This window comes from Octopus sinensis, linkage group LG26 (assembly GCF_006345805.1).
Source record: "Octopus sinensis linkage group LG26, ASM634580v1, whole genome shotgun sequence".
In the NCBI taxonomy this organism is placed as follows: domain Eukaryota; kingdom Metazoa; phylum Mollusca; class Cephalopoda; order Octopoda; family Octopodidae; genus Octopus; species Octopus sinensis.
This window is the reverse complement of record NC_043022.1, coordinates 2,492,457-2,519,559: the sequence shown is the minus strand read 5'-3', so window position 1 is coordinate 2,519,559 and position 27,103 is coordinate 2,492,457. Positions and strand designations below refer to the sequence as shown.

Below are 27,103 nucleotides of genomic sequence, written 5' to 3'. Positions count from 1 at the left end.
TGAGTGGGGCTGAGTGGGTGGGTGATTGGGGCTGGGGGGCAGGAAGGGCTTTTAGTGCCACCTAGTGGCTACTGACGTAAGACAAACCCCACAAGTTGCAGCTGCTCCAGTCGCCGCCGCCGCTATCACCTCTGCCTGCTCTCGCTTCAGGCCCCGGCTCGGTCACCCCTATCAACATCATCATCGTCATCATCGGATCCCTGCAGGAAATCGTTACTGCCACACCACTAATTGGACCTGCTGGTGTATATAACGCACACATAACATTACACACACACAGACATATATCATTATACACATACACACACACATGCATGCACAGACACACACACATGCATATACACACACACACACACACTTACAAAAACAAAGGGTTCGTATTTGACTTCAAAGTCCAGAGTATTTCAGTGTGGGGGAGCAGGGAGGAAAACACAGCGCTTTATACAACAGGCAAGAACTGGTGGTGGTGGTGGTGATGGTGGCAGTGCCGATGTCAGACTAGCAATAGTTGTTGTAATTAGCAATAATAATTAACAATTATTACAATATCACTAATCAACATTTGCAGATGTTGAACTGGGGTCAAAAGAAATTTACATATTTTTCTATATTTTTTTGCCAATTTTTTTTTTACAATCTGTTATTTTATTATTTTTTTTTACATATTTTTTTTTAAATATTAATTCTTTTTTACAATTATTATTATTATTTTTTTTTTGTATGTGTAAATATCCAGGCCTGTCATTATTATTATTATTATTATTATTAATTACATTTACTCTGGAAATAGTGAAAAGATAAAGCAAGCAGAGTGACTTGTCTTTTGATCAACCACCCACATACCATCCCTTTTGTTTTTTGTTGTTTTTTTTAAATATTTTTGTAATTATTCTGAAATGAAGAGACTAATTAAAATTAGCAATGACTAACAAAAAAAAAAAAAAAAATTAAATTAAAAATAAAATTAAAAAACCCCTCCCCAGTCACCACAAAGGAGGGGAGGGTGGGAGGGACTACTCGAGACACGGCACTGCTCGGTCAGTGCCAGAAACCAGTCAAAGACCACCAAGTTCTTCAGAGCACTGGGGCTTTTATATACATACATACATATAAATATATACACACATACATATATATATATATATATATACACACACACATATGCATATATATATATAGATATATATACATACACACATAGATATATATATATATATATACACACACACATATGCATATATATATATATAGATATATATACATACACACATAGATATATATATATATATATACATACATATATACAGATACATAAATATATACATATACATATATATATATACACATACATATATATATTTATTTAAAAATTTGTTTCTGTTTTTGACATGGCATTTATCTTTCATGGCAACCCGGATGATGCTAAGGATCTTCCCATCGGAGATTTCATGCTCCACTGATCTCAAAACAACAGAGTTGAAAGAAAAAAAGAGAGGGGGGGAGAAATGGGGGGGGGAGGGCGGAAATGAAGAACACAATTGTCTTTTTATTTTATTTTATATTATTATTATTATTATTTTTTTTTTTTTTACTCAAAAGAAAGATTTTTTTTTCTCAGTCTTTTTTGAAGCCGATAAAGGGGGGGGGAAAAAGTTGTATTGAGAAGTGCAAGCCTTCCGAACTCGAGGCGGCGCTTAGCAGAAGGGGCATTTTTTAAAAAAATTTTGTATGTGTGTGTGTGTGTCTGTGTGTGTGTTTTTTTTTATAAAAAAAAAAAAAAGAAAAAAAAAACAACGGAGTTCTTTACATGTTCATGGGAGTCTAATCGAGTTCTTTGTTCCGTAAGAGTCGTGTTGGGGTTGGTTTGTTTTGGGAGTTTTCATCATTGATACTGATTCCCCCCACCACCATTTTGCTGTTTGGGTCCATAAAAATCATGGTGCCGCTGCTGCTGCTGCTGTTGCGTTCATTAACTGCCCCTGAGAAGCTGTAGATCAAACAAGTCAGGTTCATAGGTGTTGTTGTTTTTTTACCCTTTTTTTTTTTAAAGTTCAGGAGTTTTGGTAGCAAAAAAACCAAAAAAAACAAAAAAAAAACCAAAAGTTACAGTGGGAAGGGGTGAAGGGGGCCAATCGTGCCCCTCACCATCCCTCCGCCCCCCGCAGAGACGCTCCATGGTTTCTTGGTTTCAAAAATGGTAACAGCTGTCGAAGTATTTAACAACGGGAAAATGTTGGTGGTAGTTGGGCCGTGGAAAACGGTTCTCGTCATGCCCCTGTATTGCTGGTTGACCCCTCGTAAGGTCTGATGGAGTTCTAAGACAGACAGACAGACAGAGAGAGATATAGAGAGAGACACAGAGAGAGAGAGAGAGAGAGACGTCTCACCTCAATACTTTGCTGGCTCTGGTGTGTAGATTGGCACAGGGCTTGTGCCTCCTCCTCCTCCTGCACTGGTGCTGTAGTCAGGGTGCGACGTGATGTTGGCGGCGTGGTCAGGCTTTGGTCCGGCTGGAGCACCGGTGGCGATGTTGCTTGTGGCGACGGCTGGCGTGGATGCGGATGCTGCTGCTGCTGAAGCTGGTGTGTGGGGTCTAGAGGCATCGTCCTTGCTGCTGTCACCCGAATGTCCACCACTGGCTGCTGCAGCTGGGGAGGTTTCTGCAACTCACCAAAAGGATCAGTTCTTACTGCTTCGTCAATGTTAATCATTTTTTTTGTTTTTACTTTTGCTTTTTTTTTTTTCCTTACTTTTTTTGGTCTGTAGGGGAATAAGCAGCCAGTGCTGCTGACTCCGAGAAAGGTTTAAGGAGAAGAAGAAGGAATGGTGTGGAGAAAAAAGGTGAGGAGGTATAAGAAGACAAGGAGAAGGCAGAGAGGAGGAAGAGGTAGAGACTGAATGCAGAGTCAACAACAGAGGGCAAGCTGACTGCTCTATTGCTCCCCCCCACTACAGTTAACTGCAAGGAGTTCAGAGTGGGATGGTGGTGGTGGTGGTGGTGGTGAGTAGAGTACAAAGGCCAGACCACTACTGTCAGCTTGGTAGCCTGTACGAAGGGTAGCAAATCTACGTTCTGAGATGCTATCCAATAAAAAAGAAGGTGGAGTCTGTGGCACAGAAACAACTGTGGGTGAACTGTGAAAGTCTTCAGTGACCCCTCTCTTTCTGCTGGTTGTTCATGGGAAATGGTTAGTTTTGGCTTGTTACAGGCTATGCGGGCGGGGTTGAGGAGCCTTACTAAGAGGGACCCCAATCGTCAATAGCCGGTCTGACAGTGAAGGCAGCGCACTAACTTAGTTATTTAATCATCTGCAAAGAGGGAACATAAGACGCGCTCAATAGCAAGGATACAAGACAGATAAATGAACATAAAGACATCATACATGTGTACACTATATATATATATATATATATATATATATATATATATATATATATATATATATACACATATATACATACATACAAACGTGTGTGTGTTTTAAAGAGATTTGTTGTGTAATGCTGGGACAATGCGAGAAGTTACAAAATAAACTACAAGAGGAAAATGAAACAAAAAAAGTTATAGTTTTACCTCATATTCCGATATTTTGGGGCAATAAGCCCTTCTTCAGGACATTTAGAAAAGTGATTTCTATCCTTCGCTTTTCAAAATGTTCTGAAGAAGGGATCGTACCAATGAAATATAGAAGGATATGGTGTGACTAACAACTTTGTATTGTTTCGTTTGCCTTTTGTAGTTTACTCTGTATCTCTTCAAACTGTTCCTGCCTTACACAATGAACCTCTTTAGAATAATATCACACAATACTTCACCAAAGCTACTCCGTGTATATATATATATATACACATGCACATACACAAACACTAAATGCATTATTAAAGGGAAACCTGATATATATATAATCAAATGAGCTAAAGCAGGAGGGAATCATGGGATAGCTAACAAACATATTGTGCAAAAAAAAAAATATCTAATCAATATCAGGGTGTACTATTTAATAATACAGAAAGCAATTATTAAACAAGATTAAAGAAGAAAAAAAATTCAAAAAACAAAATAACAAATGCAAATTAGAACATTAATTGACATAAAAATATAACGAACATCAATCTTTAAAATAACTCATTCAATTATATAGATGTGTGTGTGCCTGTACACATATATGTTACATGTGTGTGTGTGTGTTTATATATATGAGGGGATGCTGGAAAAGTCCCTGGCTTTGGATAAAAGAAAATGCATGAAGAGGATCAGTTAATTATGATTTTATTCAACATATTCGTATATATGTATATATATGTATGTATATATATATATATATATATGTATGTATATATATATATATATATATATATATATATATATAATGTGTGTGTGTGTGTGTGTGTGTGTGTGTGCATGTATGTTTGTGTGTCTGTGTTTGTCCTCCTAGCTTTGCTTGACAACCGATGCTGGTGTGTTTATGTCCCCATCACTTAGCGGTTCGGCAAAAGAGACCGATAGAATAAGTACTGGGCTTACAAAGAATAAGTCCTGGGGTCGAGCTGCTCGACTAAAGGCGGCGCTTCAGCATGGCCGCAGTCAAATGACTGTAACAAGTAAAAGAGAGTGAGAAAAAAAAGAGAGAGTATTCCCCTCTCAGATTCGCTCATTTATTGTAGCGGTCCCTTCAGTTTTTCTAAGTCCCTATAAAAGAGCTCGGAAAGTTAGGCTTCTAACCAAGCCTTTTGTGACACCCTTTAAAGCCAGGAACTTTTCAGCCCCCCCCCCCTCATATATACACATGTCATTTCCTTATCTGTTAAAGGACACACAAGCACTGTCACACACACACGACAAGATCTTCACCTAAGAAATTCAATTACAAGGCTTCAGTCAGCGTTATATACATGTATGTGTGTGTGTGTTTTTATGTACATACATATATACAAATATGTGAGTTTATAACAGTTATCTCTGACAAAAACACCCACCCACCCACATATACACAAAACATGATTTCTGCAGGGTTTATAACATAGACGGGAACAGGCAGAGGGAGCAGTCAAGTCTATTTCTAACCCTTTCAAAAGGTCCTTGTTCTTAATTAAAGAAAGAAAGAAAGAAAACCGAAAGCAAAACAAGAAGCCATTTTTTGAAATATTGTGAGGATATTGGAGAGTAAGACTTGGAGAGAAGGACTTGGAGAGTAGGATGCTGTGAATTTGAAATCAATATATGATGGAATGATTCCCTGTCCCCAAAATAACAGCTATTTTGATGCAAAGGGTGAATAGGTAACAGCAAAATTGGGAGACAGCAGAATTTTAATGGGAAGAATAATTAATGATTAACAGTTAAATGAAAAAAGGAATTTGCAATACTCATGCACAGACGTATTGTGCATGGTGGCAGTTTTTGTTTTGAGTGTGATGGCGATGATGGTGGTGATGATGAAAATGTTCTGTAAGTTTTAATGGGATATATTTGGTCACTGCAATGGACTTAAGGGTACATGTGTTGAATTTTTTTCAGTTAAACCAGACAGAAGTAGATTCTCCTTTAACCGTTTAGCATCCGGATTTCTCCGTCAAATGTGATGTTTATTTATTCACATGGTTTTGAATTAATCAGGGATTGTCTTGAAGCTTTGAACATGAAGCCAAGTAGAATGTTTTGACTGGATACGACTGGTTTAGATGCTAAAGGGTCAAGATGTCGACTACAGCCAGTAGCTTAGCTTATGCCTGCCCATCAAACGCAATGACAGTGTCGATCCAAGAGCTGAGATCAGATAGGCAGAAGGCAGATCCTGTGGCACTGAAATTGGCCCCAAACAACAGCTGCAGGGGGGGTTGATGGTGACGTCTACTCCTCTCTTCATGCAGTCCCGTGTTCAGTTCCAAAGCGATCTAGCATTTCACTTAACAGCCAATGGCTCCAACTGAGTGGGAGAGACACTGTATAATATGAGGACCGCTTGAGACCTATTTTCAGTCTCAACCTTGCTGAAGAGGACCATCTTTGGGAGCCAGTTAGCTGGCATCCAAATCACACGACCAAGCAAGCAGAGAAGATGACAAAGGATGCAGGCCTATTGTAACAGAAGGGTTAAAGTGATCTAAATCAAAGAATTCCTCGTTAATTTATGCTCCAAATACCATCTTAATAACGACAAAGTTATTTCAAATAAATTCTTCATTATTTTCAAAATTAATTGAAACAAAGGAATTTCATCAGAAATATAGTAGCAAAAGGGTTAAAGTGATCTACATCAAAACCTTCCATCAGAATTTTTATGCTATGATCCAAACACCGGCTTAATAAGAGCATATTTATTTTACTAAATCTTTCCTCGTTTTCAAAACCAACTGAAGCGAAAACAGTATTTCAACAGAAGTATGGGAACAAAAGGGTTAAGACAGAAAATATGCATTTTTTTTAACTACCAAGGGAGACGAGTAGTAATTCCTCCTCTAAAGAAGCTGGAATGATTCTGGCTTAAAAGTGAAAGATTACCATTGTACTACTCACAGCACATAAAGCTGAAGGGCAGAGGATCAAGATGAAAAAAAAACGGTGGGGAGAACAGGTCAGCACACAAGGGAACCATTATAAAGTGTGTGTGGAAACCACAGACAATTGCAAGGTCTGATAGAAAAAAGTATTGGGACAGGTGCTATAAGAGGAAAACTACAACCCATATCAATTTGGCATTTAACTCCTTGGAGATGGAGCCTCATTTGGAGTTGCAGTACCAAGAAGAAAGACCCCTTTACATAAGCCCTACACAAGACATGTACTCATTTTCCAATATATATATATATATATATATATATATATATATATATATATATATATATATATATATATATATATATATATATATATGTGGAGGCGCAATGGCCCAGTGGTTAAGGCAGTGGACTCGCGGTTGTAGGATCGCGGTTTTGATTCCCAGACCGGGCGTTGTGAGTGTTTATTGAGCGAAAACACCTTAAAGCTGCACGAGGCTCCGGCAGGGGGTGGTGATCCCTGCCGTACTCTTTCACCACAACTTTCTCTCACTCTTTCTTCTGTTGGCCTGCTCGCTTAGCCAGCGGGGTGGCGTCATTCAAAGGCTAAAACAATGCAAAGTGCATTGTGACCAGCGATATGTAACAACATCTTGTTCCTTTCAAGTGGTTATTTGATTTTTGGAAAGAGGAAAGGGTCACAGCCATGGACCCACAATTTGTCACCTGTAACGACCTGTTTTTTGGGGGGTTTTTTTGGGAAAAAGATTTTGTCACCCTCGACACAATCAAGGAGACCCGGCACTGTTGAAACCTGATCTCCTTTTCGAGACAGCCACACTCCACAAACCTTAATTCCAAGTCTTCTTATAAACAAAAGGAGTGAGAATGTTATACCTTAGCATACAGGAGCGACAGGGTTCGAGGTCAGTCTGTGCCAATGTGTTACCATAACAACAGTCCCGATACTTTTTACTCAGACCCCGTATTTTCTTGAAGCTGATCCTCAAAATTGCTTACTTGCGAGCTTTGATTCAGTCCAGAATTAATTCACAGCTATGAGACTTTATTTCATTCATTCTTTTCACCATGCTAGCATGAGTTAGAGGAGTATGTATTATTGAGGCACTGCTGTACACCCAGATATCTTGACTGTCTCTAATCCAACAGAATCCATTCGTCTTTGAAAGTGCAGAATTACCAGATAACTTGTTCACAGGAAAATGTCAACAAAATAGGCGCAGGAGTAGCTGTGTGGTAAGTAGCTTGTTTACCAACCACATGGTTCTGGGTTCGGTCCCACTGCGTGGCACCTTGGGCAAGTCTCTTCTACTATAGCCTCAGGCCGACCAAAGCCTTGTGAGTGGATTTGGTTGACGGAAACTGTGTGTGTTTGTGTGTCTGTGTTTGTCCCCTAGCATTGCTTGAAACCGATGCTGGTGTGTTTATGTCCCCGTTACTTAGCGGTTTGGCAAAAGAGACCGATAAAATAAGTACTGGGCTTATAAAAGAATAAGTCCTAGGGTCGATTTGCTCGATTAAAGGCGGTGCTCCAGCATGGCCGCAGTCAAATGACTGAAACAAGTAAAAGAGTAAAGAGTAAAGAGTAAACGTCACTCTTCTGAAACCCAGATCACAAGGTAAGCACCCATCCCCACCACCACACACGACAGATGCAGGCATAGCAGTGAGTTAAGGAGCTTGCTTCCTAAGCACCTGCCTTCTCTACATGTATCTATATATGTTACACAGATACCCTCTCATACATGCACCCAGTGACCCACATCTTCCTATTTTTCGAACCCCCCCACCCATAGAACTGCATTCCCATACAGCCTCTAAACTGTTTTTCTTTTTCTTCTTCCTTTTTTACCACCATCTTTGCCCCTCTTACATTTTTCTAAAGAAGATGACCCCAGGACGAAGTACCGAAGGATGAGCTTTCAGACGAGATGACAAAGGACCGAGATACCTGGCGCCCTGCTGTATTCAAGAAGACCCGTCCTACACAGCAGGAGTGTTAAGGCCATTCTTCCTGGAAGGAGGATTGGTCTGCAAGAGTTTTGTGTCAGTGCCACATTGAAGCACTTGTACGGTTCCATGTGAAAAGCACCCGGCATACACAGGTCATCCAAACACAACGTATATTAATCATCTCACCAGAGACTCTGAATGCCTCTCCAAAGACATTCCTCAACTGATGCAGGACCAAGACGGAGGTCATGTATGGGCTAAACATGTCCAAGCAAGCTTGGCCAGGTGAGAAAGGTAATATACAAATAATGTCCCTTACTGATGTGATCTCATTCCTATTTAATTGATAGAATTTGAAATTGATCTTAACAAAGGAGGGGTTCAATTATTGTAGCGGGGTCATTCCAAAAAGCTCTACCTGCGACGATTTCATCTCAATCGAAGGAGAGGAGCTTTCTCCGTCCGGGTTGCGGATCCGTGGAACAAGCTGCCAGACGAGATGGTGAAGATGCCGACGACCGCTTTGTTCAAAGCCTCCCTTGACCTCAAGTGGCCTGAACTCTTTACATGAACACCACCCTGTACTTAACTCCATGTCCCCCTACATGGCCTTGCTATTTGCTTTTGAGCCAAATTAACTGACTAACTAACTAACTAATACGGTCAATCAAATCAACTCTGGTGTATTAATGATACTTAAATTAATGAACTTGCAGGATGAAAGGTAAAGATGATTTTAGTAGGGGGTGGGGGTTGTTTACAAAATCAACAAATTGAAAATGGTCAATACACATCTGTTTGATAATCAATTGATAGGAAATAAATTCCAATAAGCTCAATGATATATATTTGTAATTGAGGCAATGATGAAAGCTGAATAAGGTTAATGAATTTCAAATGGGGTTAATAATGAACATCCAAAGGACTATGATGAATATGCCAACAGGGGCCAGCGATAACCTTCTAAAGACTAAAGATGAACTTACCAACAAAGGGCCAACAATAAACTTCCAACAGGGGGAGGTGGGGGGTGAGGCGGGCTAATGAATGCCCAGTGGCGGCCAACAATATCGTCCAATGGAGAAGAACTAATGACAAACTTCCATCAAGGGTCGACAATGAACTCCCAGGGGGAGGGTGGGGGACAATGACAAACTTCTAAAGGAGAGCCGACAACAAACTTCCAAGGAGGAGGAAGGGGTTGCAATGTTGAACTTCCCAAACGGGGCCAACGACGAACTTCCGAGAATGAAAATTCCAAGAATGAAAATTCCAGCAGGAATAACAGTAAACATCTAACAGGGGAGTGGGGGGGGGGGAATCAACAATGAACTTCCAACGGGGCTGAACCATAATCTTCCAACGCAGGGTCAGTGATGAACGTCCAACAGGGGGCCAACAATGAAAAGTCCCAAAGGGTTCTACAATGAACTTTCCAATGCAAGACAAAAGAAACATATTGGAGCAACAGAGACAAAACAAACAGCAATAAGTTGAGTAATTAAGTCTAGAAAGAGTTATAGTAACGCGGTTTAAAGAGAGATCGTTAGCATACTGCTGGCTAGATTATAATTAAGAAGCATGCTACATGTAACTAATTCACTGGAGGCCAGTATAAGCCACTGTGGAACAACAGGAAGACAGGCTTAGCATCTTACCAATTTTAGGCCTAGAGAGAAGACTTGAAATATGTTGATGATGGGCAACTACTGGCGTTGGCCGTGCCCGAGGAGAACGTGATGGGGAGATTTTGGATGACATAGCCTCATTGCTTTCAGATACTGAAGGCCCTGGAATGAGAAATATTAAGGCTTCATAACAAGAAATCTTTTGCGTTTTCGTTTTGTGTGTGTGTGTGTGTGTGAGTGAGAGTGAGAGAGTGAGTGTGAGTGCAAGAGAGAGAGAGAGTGTTTGAATGAAAGAGAGAGTGTTTGAGTGAGAGAGAGAAAGTGTTTGAGTGAGAGAGAAAGAGTGTTTGAGTGAGAGAGAGAGAAAGAGTGTTTGAGGGAGAGAGAAAGAGTGTTTGAGGGAGAGAGAAAGAGTGTTTGAGGGAGAGAGAGAGAAAGAGTGTTTGAGGAGAGAGAGAAAGAGTGTTTGAGTGAGAGAGAGAAAGAGTGTTTGAGTGAGAGAGAGAAAGAGTATTTGAGGGAGAGAGAGAGAAAGAGTGTTTGAGGGAGAGAGAAAGAGTGTTTGAGTGAGAGATAGAGACAGTGTTTGAGAGAGAGAGAGAGAGAGAGAGAGTATGAGCAAGAAGATAGAGAGGGGAAAAAAAAGAGCAAGAGCAGATGTAAGAGGTACTAATGAAGATTTGTAGTTTTTTGTCCCCCCCACCCCCAGAATATTGTGAGATGGGTCATGAATGAACAAAACAGAAATGAGCAAAAGAGGAACGAAAATGGAAAGAAAAAAAAAAAAGAAAAAAAAATGAAAATGAAAAGGAAAAAAAAAAGGGAAAAAAATGGCAAGATGATCGGTTAGAAACAAACACATACATACGAAAATATATACATGTACATAGAAACATATTTACACATACAATACACAAACATATGCACATACATACATACATAAAATACAAATCAAAATAATGACTAGGAATGAAATTTTTTTAAAAATCGTAAAAAGCACATGTTAATAAAAACAAAAAAAAACATCTGACCCTAAAGTATTTCTATTATCAAATTCTAATACAGTTGTCTGAAACTGGGGCCCAAATGACCCTTGGGGGTCCATATTAGACTTGGTTGTTACGCCATGTGCCCATCTCTTGTGTCATCTCTTGTGAAAGGTAGGAGAGTCCAGTTTGCTGGACATTGTTGTAGAGCTGAAAAAGAGGCAATTTCTACTCTTCTCCTCTGGCAGCCATCTACTCGCGATACCAGAGGGTGCACACTCTCCTACCCTGATGTAATCTCCAGGGATACAGGCATCCAGCAACAGGACCTCCGTAATGCCATGATGGACCGTGAAGTCTGGCGTAGCATGGTAAATTCCATTGTCTCGACCACGGTCGAACAATGATGATGATGATGATGTAGTGGTTAAGAGCGTGGCCTACTAACCCCAAGATTCTGAGCTTTATTCCAGGCAGTGACCTGAATAATAATAACAACATTGAAAAATACCTTAGGAATGAGAACCCAGGTTCATAATTTCCCCAAGACACCTGATGAAGGCTGGAGGGTATATCAGCTGAAACGTTGTGTTAACAACAACAAGATGAGGACAAATATCCGTCGAATGTAAATAATGTACATAATTCCTCATCTCTTAAATACACACACAAGCATGGATCCATACAGACTTCCTCACAAACATACATACATATATTCACCCACACATTCATACAGCAGGCATCATTAAGTTTCTACCAAATTCCCTATGCTGGTATTGGTCATCCCAAGGCTATAATAGAAGACACTTACCCAAGGTGCTGTACGGTGGGACTGAACCTGAAACCATGAGAATACAAAGGAGAATTTTTTAATCATACAAAATGCACGTCTTTTGTCATTCTATAACGAAAAGACTGGTGCTTTGAAATGAAAATCCCCTGTATGGTATTTCATCATCATTACCGTTTAACGTCCGCTTTCCATGCTGGCATGGGTTGGATGGTTTGACAGGAGCCAGTGGAGGCAGAAGACTGCACCAGACTTCTGTGTCTGTTTTGGCACCGTTTTTATGATTGGACTAGCAGTATCGCCCGGCATTGCTCGGGTTTGTAAGGGAAATAACTATAAAGCATTTTTAGAGAGTTATAGCCAAAAAATGGAGAAAAAAATGATGGTAAATTTTTTTTAGTTAAAAAGGTCGAGTTGCGTCCCCTAGACAGTCTGTGGTTTGTGTTTCTGATTCTCGACCCCCATGTCGAATTTATCGATTTTTTTCAGAACTGGGGGAACTTTTCAAAATTTTCGCTGCATTAGTTTTGAATTATGACATTGGGCTATGTGTGTGTCAAGTTTCATCAGAATCGGTTGAAAGCCGTGGTCAGGGTGAGGGTACAACCTAACAGACAAACTGCCGTTTATGTATAGAGAGAAGATGCTCTCCTTAACATCAACCAACAAATTAAACCAGTCTCTGTTATTGTCACCTTCAGAAATGCAGGGATTGGCCCGGAAACCAGTAATTGATGACTATTGCTGACAAATTGCTATGTAAAGAAGAGAATCTGAACTAGAAGAGCACAACTGAAACAAGCATCAAAGATGCTTGGCCCCACACAGAAATGACAGGAGCAATTCAGAGGTTTTGCAAGCTCTTCTAAATCCATTGCAACACTAGAAACCCTTCCTTATCACCAGCAGGTATCTCAGGGTGACAACTGTGGAAGACACTTGCCCAAGGTGCAATGCAGTGGAGAATTCTGGAAAAAGTACCTCATTTCAAAAATATGAGTTAGCTTGGTTCCCATGTTCCAAGTGCCCATGCACAGAACCAAATCTACATGGTTCTTGTGCAGTAAGGGATAATATAATGATTTATGATTGCTAGACGAGAGTGAGATGAGAGGATACTGTAGGGAGAAGTCACACACATAAAGTGCACGAGGTTTACAGGCAAATCAAATAAATGAAAAGAAATGAGAGTATACGCATTATATAGAGACGTATGATACAATCTGCATAGAGTGGCATGGCCTTGGGTCACATTGGGAACCCCATGGGCCCAGAATTACTTTGAATATAATAAGTAAGGAGCCACCCCCTCCAGTAGTCCTTTTCTGGCCCATAATAACATGCTGAGAGAAGTAGGCCCATTCACTGAGAGTTTGGTTGGAATTAAGGGTCTGCACTTAGTCTTTTCAGTCAAACCCACCAGAGAATCTCTTTCATGAAAGCAATCAGACAGAGAAAAACTGCTGCTCCTCCTTGGCCAAAGGGACTTTGTGCAGGTGTGTGTGTGTGTGTGAGATCTTTGTAATGGACTTGGCTGACAGCTGGGTCAGTCCTACATGTTTGACAATACTCAGAAACTGGGCAGAAGAATTTCATCATTCTGTACCTGCTTACTTGCACATGTGGTGGCATTCATCTGGGGTGAGTTCAGCTGATCCCGAACAATGAGTTCCCCATGTTCCTCACATTTGGGGGTCAGCCACAAGCGGGGCTGTAAATGGATACCCACTCCCCAAATCACAGACATGGGGGCCTGATTGTGTCTCTATGCCTGCCTTTACTGTCATCCCCATGTTCCTCACATTTGGGGGTCAGCCACAAGCGAGGCTGTAAATGGATACCCACTCCCCAAATCACAGACATGGGGGCCTGATTGTGTCTCTATGCCTGCCTTTACTGTCATCCCCATGTTCCTCACATTTGGGGGTCAGCCACAAGCGAGGCTGTAAATGAATACCCACTCCCCAAATCACAGACATGGGGGCCTGATTGTGTCTCTATGCCTGCCTTTACTGTCATCCCCATGTTCCTCACATTTGGGGGTCAGCCACAAGCGAGGCTGTAAATGAATACCCACTCCCCAAATCACAGACATGGGGGCCTGATTGTGTCTCTATACCTGCCTTTACTGTCATCCCCATGTTCCTCACATTTGGGGGTCAGCCACAAGCGAGGCTGTAAATGGATACCCACTCCCCAAATCACAGACATGGGGGCCTGATTGTGTCTCTATGCCTGCCTTTACTGTCACCAACTGTGATTTTAGTTGTCCTTCAGTTTGTTTACGTCAGCCTGGGACAGCATCAGCTGGGTTGACTGCCTTGCAAATGAATTCCACTGGAGGCTGACAGAGATATGGCCAAGCCCACTTAGACATCTTGTGAGTAGAGCTTGATGCTGAGCACTACAAATTCTCTGCAGCATCATTCTGCTGCACATCTCAGACTGCCCAGGTGACAGCAGTTCTTTTTCTGTGGGTGTGTGTGTGTGTGTGTGTGGAACCAGCCACATAATTTGGTAGCACTACCAAACCAGGGATTATACCAAAATTCTCAGGGACACAATTCATCTGATAATCGCAGATGCTTAGAGTTTTCCTAACACTATTCGAAATGTCAGGTGCCTCAGTTTGGCTCTTCACCTGATTGAGGACTGCCAGAGACAAACTGCAGGAGCTGCAACCTCACCATACGCCTGTGCACTACAGCCAAAAGATACCGAGTCTTTCTCCTCGAGGGTGTTGACAATAGAAAGAACAACTCCTCAGGGAAATATATCTCTAAAGGCGGTGCTCCATTGGTTGTCAGGCGATAGTGGAGGAACAAACACAGACACACACACATATACATATATGATGGGCTTCTTTCAGTTTCCACCTTCCAAATCCACTCACAAGCCTTTGGTCAGCCGAAGGCAACAGTGGAAGACACTTGCCCAAGGTGCAATGCAGTGGAGAATTCTGCCGTCCAAGAATTTGGACCAGGAGATCTCCATTTCCAGCGACTTCGAGGGCCACCTTCCAGTGGTGTCGGGTGTCAACGAAGAGCCCTCGACTACAAGACGACCAAAGTTTTTTTTTTCCCCCCTGAAGGTCTGGGGTCTCCCACCTCTAAGCCCTAGACCATCACCTAATCACCCTTTAGACCATCACCTAATCACCCTTACCCGTCTTGTTGCTTAACACCAACAACAACAGCAGCAGTATCTGAATTAGTCTGAATACCTTATAGATATGGCTTTAATACAATATCTGAACATAAGATGAATATGCTGTCTGTGGAAGTAAGACCAACAGAAAAAAAGAAAGAAAACAAAGACTTTAGTAATCCCTACAGACTTGGTTTTACTGTTGTATTTACAGCAAAGTATCCAGGTCTTTAGAAAGCGAACGATATAAAAATCTGATAGTCTGAATTGTAGGGTGCAGAATCTTGAATGCATAAACATTTTGTAGAAGAAGAAATTGAAAATTGGTTCAAGATTTAAATACGTAAATTCTCTTTTTAATAATACTTATTTTTGACTGGTATATTAGTTTAATAAAAAACGGTTTAAATATCTTTTATGTATTTGAGAAATTATAATAAAGAATATACTGTGAGGCCTATTTAAGGTGTATTTAACAAAGCGGCAAGTTATCGAAGGGAGTTAACTAAGTTCTACTGTTCTCCAAAAGCAGTTACGTCCCTTACGTTTCATTCTATGTGGACGCTCATTCGTCATTTTTAAATTGATTAAATGATAGCTTCTGGAATTTTCTAAATGTTAAAAGGTATTTTATCTTTTGTCAGTCATTGGACTGTGCTCAAAGGTGGGTCACTGCATTGAAGTGTTTAGTCGAACAAATCCAGCCCAATACTTTATATAGGACGGGCTTCTTTCAGTTTCCATCTACCAAATCCACTCACAAGGTTTTGGTTGGCCCAGGACTAAAGAAAACACTTGCCCCAGGTCCACGCAGTGAGACTGAATCCATGACCATTATGGGAAAAAACAACAGTGGATGGCATTTATCGATGAAATTAACTGATTCCCAGATAAACTAAATGAGGGGTGGCACTTTTGGGTCTGCTGTAGGCAATACGTGTTTTTTATGGGGTCCAGTGGCAACAAACAAAAGGGCTGCCCTGGGCAGAACACACTCTAGCTATGCTAGTGAAAGATATTTTGCAAAAGAAATGATCAGAAGCAGCTGTATGGCCCAAGATCAGAGTACTTGAGGAGAAAACAAGGTAGTTATTTGAACTTGTTACTCTCTACTATTCTATTCTCAGAGCTGTGGAGTCGGAGAGTCAGAGCCGGAAACAATAAAGGAGTAGCTGGGGTTGGAGTCAGTAACATAGAGGAGTCAGAGTCGGAAGTGCCAATAGCAGAGGAGTCAAAGTTGTTTGTTTCGATTCCACAGCCCTGGTATTTCTCAAGAGAGCTGAACAGCAGAAGGTCTTCAGGAAAGGAACCTGCCTCAGGCAGGTGTTTCGGCCCTTAACTTCTTATACTCTAAGCGTCCCGGGCTGCATCCAGGTCATGAGTCCTAGGTACCCTTTTGCCGACACCTTTTAGCCACTTTGGATATTGAAGCCTTGTGCATTTAAACCGCTTGGAGATTTCATCTTGTCGAAACTCCTCTCCGTTGACTCAGCTTCCAAACTTAAAGATGAAATAACGTTGGCTCCCTATTAAGTTAGTTGTCCCTATGCAGGTGTACTTCAAAGTTAGCAGAGAGAAGGTCAGGTCTGATTAACGCATTAACCCTTTAGCATTTAAACCGGCCAAAAGTATTCTGCCTGTTTTATGGTCAAACTGGCCAGATCTGGTCTTTCACACCAACCCTACAATATCGTTCTAGAAATTAACAGCTACCTCATTAAAATCTCATAGCTACAAGATAATGCATGATTAGTTCAAAACAATGAGGATGAAAAAGCATTAATTTTGGCAGAATAATGCGAACACTAAAGGGTTAAAATAAGGGTTGGGGGCAATGAGTGGAGTTGTGGCTCGTAAGTGAACTACTCAGGGGATTGCTGTGGGCCTCAGACTTTTTCTAAAATAATTTTCAAATTTAACATATTTTTGAGATTTTAATGTTATTGTCAATTTTTAGATTAGCATTACATGGTAGATGTGAGAGGTTAGATCAGGCCAGCTTCAACATAAAACTGGAGAAATATTTTGGCTGGATATGGGCAGTTTAGGTGCTAGAGGGTTGAAATCTTTTTGTGTTGTGATTCGTTTTAATTTTTGTTTTTATAAGCTTTTTTGGTGATGGAAATCATGGTGACGGGCATTTTTAGATGGGCCATGGGGCAATATGAAAAGGGGGTGGAAGAATAATGAGAAGTTGCTGATTCCTGCATCAAAGTAACAAGAGTTAAGATGGAAAATGTAATCTGTGAAATGGTTGGATGTAGCAAGAATAAGACAAACAATAATACAATACAGTGTATGTGCGTGTGTATGAAAATGAAAGTAGCAAAGAACTATGGAGAGAACTGCAGGAGTTGAGTAGGGTTAATGTGTGTGTGTGTGTGTGCTTCACAAATAACAAGGGAACTAGTAATTACAACTGTTTTCTAATAACAATAGTTAATTCTATAAAAGTGTCACAACAGTAACAGAATAACAAAAAAATAAAATTTTTAAATCTTGTCTTGGGAGGGTCATTTCACCAATAATAACACACACACACTGGTTCACTTCCACTTCTTTACTGTTAGTCAATTAGTTAAATATCTAACCAAGTCACAGAGCTAGTGTGTTAGTCACTGTGAAGGTTGTGAACAGTGCAAAAAGAATTCAGACGAACAAACATTGATTGTTTCACCAGCACATTAACCCTTAGCTTGCCCTTTCTTATCTCATATAACATACAGGACATATTTCCCTGGTGTCCATGCATCATATAGGATACACATTCACTTCTCTTTTTTTCAACCTCCAAAGTAACTTAGGACTTAGGAAAGGAAAGTTTCATATTACTTAGAGTGTATGAAAGTCTGAAAACAAATAACAAGATAGTTATTTGAACTTGTTATGGTCTACTATTCTATTCTCAGAGCTGTGGAGTCGGAGAGTCAGAGCCGGAAACATAGAGGAGTCAGAGTCGGAAGTGCCAATAGCAGAGGAGTCAAAGTTGTTTGTTTCGACTCCACAGCCCTGGTATTTCTCAAGGGAGCTGAACAGCAGAAGGTCTTCAGGAAAGGAACCTGCCTCGGGCAGGTGTTTCGGCTTGTTAGGACAAGCTTATGAGAATACTTTGGACAGACTAAGGGGTAACACCAGTCCAAATAATGAATGACAACAGGATAATGAAACATAGTGATGATGATGTTGGAGATTTGTTGAGGATGGAAATCTGCGAGGTGGAGAGAATGTTTTTGTTTCTGAGAAAATTGAAATGGCATCAGAGATTGGAATTTTTGCAGCATGAAAATACCGTTTCAAATTTTGGCATAGGGTTAGCAATTTCAGAAGAGGGATAAGTAGAGGATTACTTAGAATGTAAAGATAGATGAAATGTTGCTAACGATTTTGCCAGCTCTCTGCCTTATCTGAATGGAACAAGCAAGTATATCCGAGCAGAAAAACCAAAGTTAAGTGCAATAGTTTAGAAGTAATGTCTAAGAACTCCAATCCATATCGTAAAAGAAAACTGAACAATGAGGGTTGTATTAAAAAGGGAGAGTTTAAAAATTCAGAAGCTATTTTTACTTTGAATGAAACAAACAATTAAAAGAAAGAAAAAAACATCTATCTTTTAATCCTTTTGATGCTAACCCGGCTGAAACCACCTCTGGCTCTGCAGTACAAATGTCCTATCACAATTTATGTTCCTAACACCAGCTTAATGATAATGAAGTTATTTTACTAAATTCTTTGTTATATTTAAAATAATTGAAAGAAACACAGACCATCTCAACAGAAATATGGTAAGAAAAGGGCTAAAGACAGTCAGTCAACTTCAATTTGCACAAGATTTGGCTGCTATTTCTAACAAGTCAAACAATTATGTGAAACAAAATCTGTAACTTAACCCTTTCGATACAAACCCAGCTGAAACAGCCTTTGGCTCTGTAGTACAAATGTCTTGTTTTCATAAGTTTTGAAATTAAAATCTTCCACCAAACCTTAGTCACAATTTATGTTCCTAACACTAGCTTAATGATAACGAAGTTATTTTACCTAATTCTTTGTTATATCTAAAATGAATTGAAAGAAACACAGAGCATCTTAAGAGAAATACAGTAATGAGAGGGTTAAATGTTCATTTTTGGCTAAGATCTAAAAGGATGATATAAAAATATCTGAAGATAAATATGTCAGTTGAGTTGATATGCTGTTTCTGGGTAGTTAAGAACTCTATGAAGAGTTGAGCAGAGGAAGTTTCTTCAGAGAAGGTCACCAAGTGCAAGTGTTTTGGTTCTTTGAGTAATGCAACAACGAGCAGGGTATATAATCTGGCTACCCACCACCCCACAAAAAAAAAGGTCCATCCTAAAACTGCTTTCAAATGGAGACCACAGGAGAGGAAAAAGTTAGGAGAAGAAAACTGAAAACAGCAAGGTGCAGAACATTTCCAAGTGACACGGGAGGGGTCAATATCACGTGGTCAGACACAGAGGATTGTACAGCCAATAGAAAAGCAGCAGCGCCAACTTGCTGCCCAATGTGCTCGAGACTACAAGAGGAACTGGTAATGATAATAATGATTGTAGCTTCAGATCAGGTACTTAACTTGCCTCAGTCCATTAGTCAGACAGCAGGTCCCACTCTGTCCATACATGACCAGTGGTATGAGGAATGATGGTAAAGACATTTACTCCAATAATATGCAATGATCTTAAACTCGTTAAAAGAATGGAAGAGAACATTACAAAAAAAAAAGGCTATGTGTCTGCTGGGGTCATCGTAAGAGGATGTCCGTTTGATTTACCTGGTGGCGATATTGGTTCAACTTTGATTCCACCGACATGCTGTGTTCGGTTCTGCGGCGAATGGTCTGGTCGAATCCAGCTGACACCTCCCTGTATGATTTCGTATTCTTCAGGACTAGCATTCGAATGAAGCAAGCGTTGAATTTGACCGACATTCTCAACTTGCTGCGAGCCACTCATAGAAGCGGCCGCCTGCTGCTGTTGCTGCTGCTGCTGCTGTTGTTGTTGATGCTGCTGCTGCTGTTGTTGTTGATGCTGCTGCTGCTGTTGATGCTGTTGTTGCTGCTGCTGCTGCTGTTGCTGCTGCTGTTCTGCTTCCTGGAAATAAAAGCAAATATACTCATAGAATGCATGTTCTACTTCATTCTTTAAGGTTGCTGTTGCAGTGGACACTGGACACCAAAGAATTCATCTCTCTCCATCTCTTACTGGTTTCAATCATTAGACTGTGGCCATGCTGCGGCACTGCCTGGAAGAATTTTTAGTCGAACAAACCAACCCCCTTTACTTCTTTTGCGAAGGCACTAAATTACAGGGATGCAAACACACCAACACCAGTGGTCAAGCAGCAGTTGGGGAGGGGGGGACAAACACAGACACAAAGACACTCACACAATTTGTGTTTCATACCCAAACCATCATATCTAATATATTTGATGTCCCTAATTTGTTTATCTGCATAATTGCCTCCACATCTGCTCAACTTGATCCCTCTTATAGCCATTCTTTACCTTGTAGAATTGATCCCCTGTAAAGACATCAGAAGCTAAGTGTCTTCTACATTGAGAATCTCTGGTTCTGATTTGATCTGTGGACAATATACATATGTTGTGTGTGTGTGTGTGTGTGATAGTCTTCTTACAGTTTCCGTCTACCAAATCCATCCACAAGACTTTGGTTGGCCTGAGAAGACACTTGTCTGAACCACATGGTTGGAAAGTAAACTTCTTATGTTAGATCTTGACATAGTCCTCCAATTTGTCCGAGCCTGTCAAATTGTCCAGTCTATGCCAACAAGCACGTTAGAAGAAGACAAGGTTTTGTATATATATAGTAATCCGTCGACTATCACAAGTGTTATATTCCAAGATACCGTGAGAGGCGAAAATCCACAAAGTAGAAATAGTACTCTCTTTACTCTTTTACTTGTTTCAGTCATTTGACTGTGGCCATGCTGGAGCACCGCCTTTAGTCGAGCAAATCGACCCCGGGACTTATTCTTTTGTAAGCCCAGTACTTGTTCTATCGGTCTCTTTTGCCGAACCGCTAAGTCACGGGGACGTAAACACACCAGCATCGGTTGTCAAGCAATGTTAGGGGGACAAACACAGACACACAGACATACACACACACACACACATATATATATATACATATATATGACAGGCTTCTTTCAGTTTCCGTCTACCAAATCCACTCACAAGGCATTTGTCGGCCCCGGGCTATAGCGGAAGACACTTGCCCAAGATGCGACGCATTGGGACTGAACCCGGAACCATGTGGTTGGTAAGCAAGCTACTTACCACACAGCCACTCCTGCGCCTATATATTTTTATATAGTACTGTATATATTTTTAAAAATTATTTTCATAATTTGTATATATTTATTATAAATGCAAAACAACAACACAGAGGAATCAACGTAAGCTTAAATAATAAGCCACAATAGGTGAACCGAGATATAGCAAGGGAATATGAGCTATGAAATGTTGGAAGTAAATATCTTTCAGGTAGAATTTTCAAATTTTTCTTTAGTGTTATAAAGTATTGAAAAGAAGCTTTTAGTCATATTTATCATAATTGCTGTGTGGAGGCGCAATGGCCCAGTGGTTAGGGCAGCGGACTCGCAGTCGTAGGATCGCGGTTTCGATTCCCAGACTGGGCATTGTGAGTGTTTATAGAGCGAAAACACCTAAAGCTCCACGAGGCTCCGACAGGGGATGGTGGTGATACCTGCTGTACTCTTTCACCACAACTTTCTCTCACTCTTACTTCCTGTTTCTGTTGTACCTGTATTTCAAAGGGCCGGCCTTGTCACTCTCCCTGTCACGCTGAATATCCCCGAGAACTACGTTAAGGGTGCACGTGTCTGTGGAGTGCTCAGCCACTTACACGTTAATTTCACGAGCAGGCTGTTCCGTTGATCGGATCAACCGGAACCCTCGTCGTCGTAACCAACGGAGTGCTTCCTTCCCTTCCCTATAATTGCTGTCTAAAATATTGTATTTGTTGGTGTATAAGACACAAGCCTACTTTATGAGTGTATTTTGTGGAAGAAAACAAATTTAGTACATTTCATCAAACATTCAATGTCCCCTCCATCATATGATGATTGCAGGTCACATTGGAAGAACATGTTGCTAAGCAAGGGAAGGAGGGATCAAGGTTTGCAGTCAGATAAACAAAAAATTTCTGAGCTTGTTTGGATAAAGTAGAAAGTTGAGAATTGTGATCGGGGAAATAACAGCATTGGAACTAACTGTAAAAACATTGTGTGAATGTGTTTGTGTGTGTGTGTATGTATAAGAAAATTGGGCTAACCAAAGCCTTGTAAGTGGATTTGGTAGATGGAAACTAAAAGAAGCCCATTCAGCCGAAATTGCGAAGATGATCCGGTTCTTGACTGATGACTGAGGGCTTCGAATGTCCCGTCCTGTGGTTCTTGTGCCGTCTTCTAGGTGTTTCACGTTCTTGTCCCAGTTTGTATATATTTTTTACTTTTTACATATATATATTTGTGTGTGTATGTGTCTTTGTGTCTGTGTGACCCCTGCTCTGCCGCTTGACAGCCGGGGCTGGTGTGTTTATGTTCCCATAACTTGGTGATTCAGCAAAAAGAGATTGATAGAGTAAGTACCAGGCATAACAAAAAAGACAAAAAAGAAAGTATAGGGGTTGATTCATTTGACTAAAACGCCTTCAAAGCAGTGCCCCAGCATGGCCACAGTCCAATGACAAAAACAAGTAAAAGATAAAAGACACACATATATATATATATATATATATGTGTGTATACACACATGTACACATCTATACATACACCAGTGGTCAGTGAGGAAGAGAGACACGCACGCACACACACACACACACCTGCATTCATCTCATAACGGTGACAACAGGAGGTACCCACCTGATGTTGGTGCATCCGCTTCAGTTTCCAATTATAGCCAACAGGTGCCGACTGTTGGTGCACTCCTGTACTGTAGTTCGTGTGCAGCCGCATCACTTCGGGTCCACCCTGTTGGTAGGCGGCATCAGAAGCTTGGGACACGACGACATTCGATTGGTTGGTCGGCGACTTCATTGGTGAAGGTAGGCCGTACTCGCTGTTGATCACATTGGCCAGTGTGCCAACCTGGGCCACAGAGGTGTGGATAGAAACTAAACGAAACACAAGAGAAGATTTTTAGTAAGGGTCAGATCAAAGTTTGAACAAATCAATGACATTTCAATAACTCACACTCAACATTTGAGGACACTGAGACAGTTTTTAAGAAATCATCATCATCGTTTAACGTCCGTTCTCCATGCTAGCATGGGTTGGACGGTTCGACCGGGGTCTGGGAAGCCAGGGGCTGCACCAGGCTCCAGTCTGATCTGGCAGTGTTTCTACAGCTGGATGCCCTTCCTAACGCCAACCAGCTGTAGAAACACTGCCAGATCAGACTGGAGCCTGGTGCAGCCCCTGGCTTCCCAGACCCCTTTAAATTCAAAACACAAATTCACAGTTAAAGGGGAGGACAGTAGAAGAAGGGTTTGAGGGAGAGAGAGATGTTCAGAGAATTTTAAAAAAGCGGAGGAGGGCGAAATGAGAAATGGAAAGTCAGGGGGACATGTGAAAGAGCTACAAGATAGAAAGAGATACAGATGTGGAAAAGCTATGCGAAAAGTGTGGGGGGGGGGGGTGAAGAGGTAAAGAGAATTAACCCTTTACCTTAATTAGTTTGTCAAATGTAATGCATGTTCATTTACGTTGGTTTGAATTAATCATGTATTATCTCATTAATCTCACGAGATTTCAATGATGTGATCGCTTATTTTTAGAATGACATTGTAGGGTAGGTGCGAGAGGCCAGATGTGGCCAGTTTAGACATAAAAAGGGGCAAAACTTTTGCGCTGGATACGGCTGGTTTGAATGTTAGAGGGTTAACAGGAGAGAAAGAGAAATGGAGAGTCAGAAAGAGAAGAGAAAAATAGAGCAAGGTGGAGAGCAAGGAGAGAGGGAGAAGTGGAAGAAATTTCAGTTGAGGAAAAAGTTATTCCAATAATCTAAGTATTGCTATCTTGAAGGGGTGCTGAATTAATTGCGAATTAATTGCGAAACTAGTATAGAAGTAGGCGCAGGAGTGGCTGTGTGTTAAGTAGCTTGCTAACAAACCACATGGTTCCGGGTTCAGTCCCACTGCGTGGCATCTTGGGCAAGTGTCTTCTGCTATAGCCCCGGGCCGACCAATGCCTTGTGAGTGGATTTGGTAGGCAGAAACTGAAAGAAGCCTGTCGTATATATGTGTGTGTGTTTGTCCTCCTAGCATTGATTGACAACCGATGCTGGTGTGTTTACGCCCCGTCACTTAGCGGTTCGGCAAAAGAGACCGATAGAATAAGTACTGGGCTTACAAAGAATAAGTCCCGGGGTCGATTTGCTCGACAAAAGGCGGTGCTCCAGCATGGCCGCAGTCAAATGACTGAAACAAGTAAAAGAGTAATTCCAACTGTATGATTGAACTAAATCTGCAGGGTTTTGTTCCCCGCTAAATATTCTTAAAAAACAAAAAAAGGGTTTCTTCCATTAATCTTTATTCTACATACAGAATTCCTGACAGTATGTAGTTATATTCTTTTATTCTTTTACCTGTTTCAGCCATTTGACTGCGGCCATGCTGGAGCACCACCTTTAGTTGAACTAATCGAACCCAGGACTTATTCTTTGTAAGCCTAGTATTTATTCTATTGGTATCTTTTGCCGAACTGCTAAGTTACAGGAACATAGATACACCAACATCAGTATTCCGTCGTCTGTGGGGACTTGCCCAAACAGCGTACCCCGCTGACATTACTGTGTCAGTCCACTATTTATCAGCAGTGGACCAGCCCACTTCTCACCCGGGGGGGCGTCTGCCACAACAGAATGTGAAGAAACATAAATAGATTGAAGTATTTTCTTTCAACACTCTACACTATCTGCTATTATGTCAGCATAACACTACATCATAACGCTATATAATCTATATATATAAAAGTGAGGTTGTGTGCTGTCTGTCTCCTATGATTTAGATTCCTAACTACTCCCACATTTTGTGGTGCAGTTTAACCAAAACCGGGTATCTTATAGTTGTGATTCATATCAAGCCCTTCTGGGTATTAGCGCGTGTCTATGATGAGTCTACGATTTAAAAAAAAATTTACCATCATTTTTTCCCATTTTTAACGCATTTTTTGGCTTTTATATAAGGGAAGTAACTTTCTAAAAATGCTTATATAGTTGTTTCCCATACAAACCCGAGCAACGCCGGGCGATACTGCTAGTAATTAATATAATTAATGAGCAACAACGAGTAAATATTATTAATGTGTGCTAAGGGAGATAATTCTTCCAGGCAAGATTTTCAGTTTTTTTTTAAGTACATAAGATTTTGACATAATTATTCAAAAGATCAGAGAGTCCCTTCTAACGAGAGGTCCCAGCTCTTGCAGACATGTGATTAGAATGTCACAGGAAAGAATTTTAGGATGGATTCTTGAAAGCAAACCAACCTATGGGAGCCCTAGGAGTAATGGAAGAACCAGATGGCTGGATGATATTAATAGTTTCAGTTGGTTATACGTTTAGGGATCCGGCTGGCAAGTCTGATGGTCGCTTGAGTCAGGACCTTAATGCAGGAAGTGCCTGAAGACTCGACCCCCAACAACTTTAAGGAATAGTGGGTACACAAGATGGAGGAACTCAAAATCTACACATTTTGGAATTAGGGTGTAGCTTACTGTATTGATATGAAAATGGTGAAGAGCAAAACGGGCAAAACTATCTTTCTCAACCCCTACAACTATTGACAAACTAATCAATCCTAAAGGAGAGAGAAAAAAAAAATTACACTGTGCAACTTGATTTTTGTCCTTGGGTGGCAACTGTTACTTGCTTCCCCTTAGAATGTATGGAAAATGGCTAATATTTCTTTCAAACTTTGCTTTTGTTACATTTATTCAAACCCCAAAGAGTCCCTCTCAACACACAGCTACGATGTTCCCCCACTTTTCCTGTTCATGCACATATTGTCAGCCACTAAGGGACATACATGCTCGAGTGGTTACAGTCAAGGCAAATGACAAGCAAATCTGTGGTACAGAGCAGAATATTTGCTATAATGGTATTTCGTCACGCGAGCTGGCAGAAACGTTAGCACGTCGGGCGAAATGCTTAGCAGTATTTCGTCTGCTGTTACGTTGTGAGTTCAAATTCCGCCGAGGTCGACTTTACCTTTCCTTTCGGTGCCGATAAATTAAGTACCAGTTACGCACTGGGGTCGATGTAATTGACTTAATACCTATGTCTGTCCTTGTTTGTCCCCTCTGTGTTTAGCCCCTTGTGGGTAATAAAGAAATAGGTATTTCGTCTGATGTTACGTTCTGAGTTCAAATTCCGCCGAGGTCGACTTTACCTTTCATCCTTTCGGGGTCGATAAATTAAGTACCAGTTACGCACTGGGGTCGATGTAATTGACTTAATACCTATGTCTGTCCTTGTTTGTCCCCGCTATGTTTAGCCCCTTGTGGGTAGTAAAGAAATAGGTATTTCTGCTTCAACAACTCAATATTGGATCTATTTCAAATGGAATGGAAAATAGGTCAGTTTGAAGACATTGATGTCCCCAAGTGACAAAAGCCAAGTTTGAAGGGAATGGTAGACGCTTCCTTTGAATTCTAGACAGAGGCAAATGGGAAATAACACTTACTGACCAAAGACAAAAAAAGAAAAAGCTGTTACATGGTGTTATTGTATTTCATTTTTTCTCTCTATAAATTTGAAAATGTTTTCCTCTTCGTAGGATAGAAAGAAAAGCACAGAATAACTAGAAGGGGAACAATAATTAAATGAATAAATACATAAAAACCATGGCTTTATAAATGTAAGAAAAAAAGAAAATGATTTAAACACGCAAATTAAAGTTTCAAAATTGAATGGCATTCATTTTCCAACCACAAATATTCCATTCTTTTTTCTCCTTGTTTGACAACAGTCCACATCCAATCTGATTGAGATACTTGTCCAAGACATTAATTCATTTTACGGCTAT

General features: G+C 40.7%; 1 protein-coding gene across 15 annotated transcripts in view; it reads right to left on the bottom strand.

Annotated features, from left to right (window-relative positions):
* Positions 1-1,582: 1,582 nt before the first annotated feature.
* Positions 1,583-27,103, bottom strand: part of LOC115224827 (nuclear receptor corepressor 1) — a 264,736-nt gene continuing 239,215 nt past the window's right edge. For 11 of the 15 annotated variants that reach the window (XM_036513601.1, XM_029795755.2, XM_036513616.1 and 8 more), the window contains 4 exons: positions 22,941-23,191; positions 19,810-20,128; positions 10,131-10,262; positions 1,583-2,660 (listed from right to left, as the gene is read on the bottom strand). In XM_036513601.1, coding sequence (XP_036369494.1) covers positions 2,389-2,660; positions 10,131-10,262; positions 19,810-20,128; positions 22,941-23,191 — 974 coding nt within the window. In that variant the 3' untranslated portion in view covers positions 1,583-2,388. Of the gene's footprint in view, positions 2,661-2,709; positions 3,310-10,130; positions 10,263-11,862; positions 11,925-19,809; positions 20,129-22,940; positions 23,192-27,103 lie in introns of those variants that run through there. The other 4 variants (XM_036513612.1, XM_036513610.1, XM_036513615.1 and 1 more) reach the window with 4 other exon arrangements.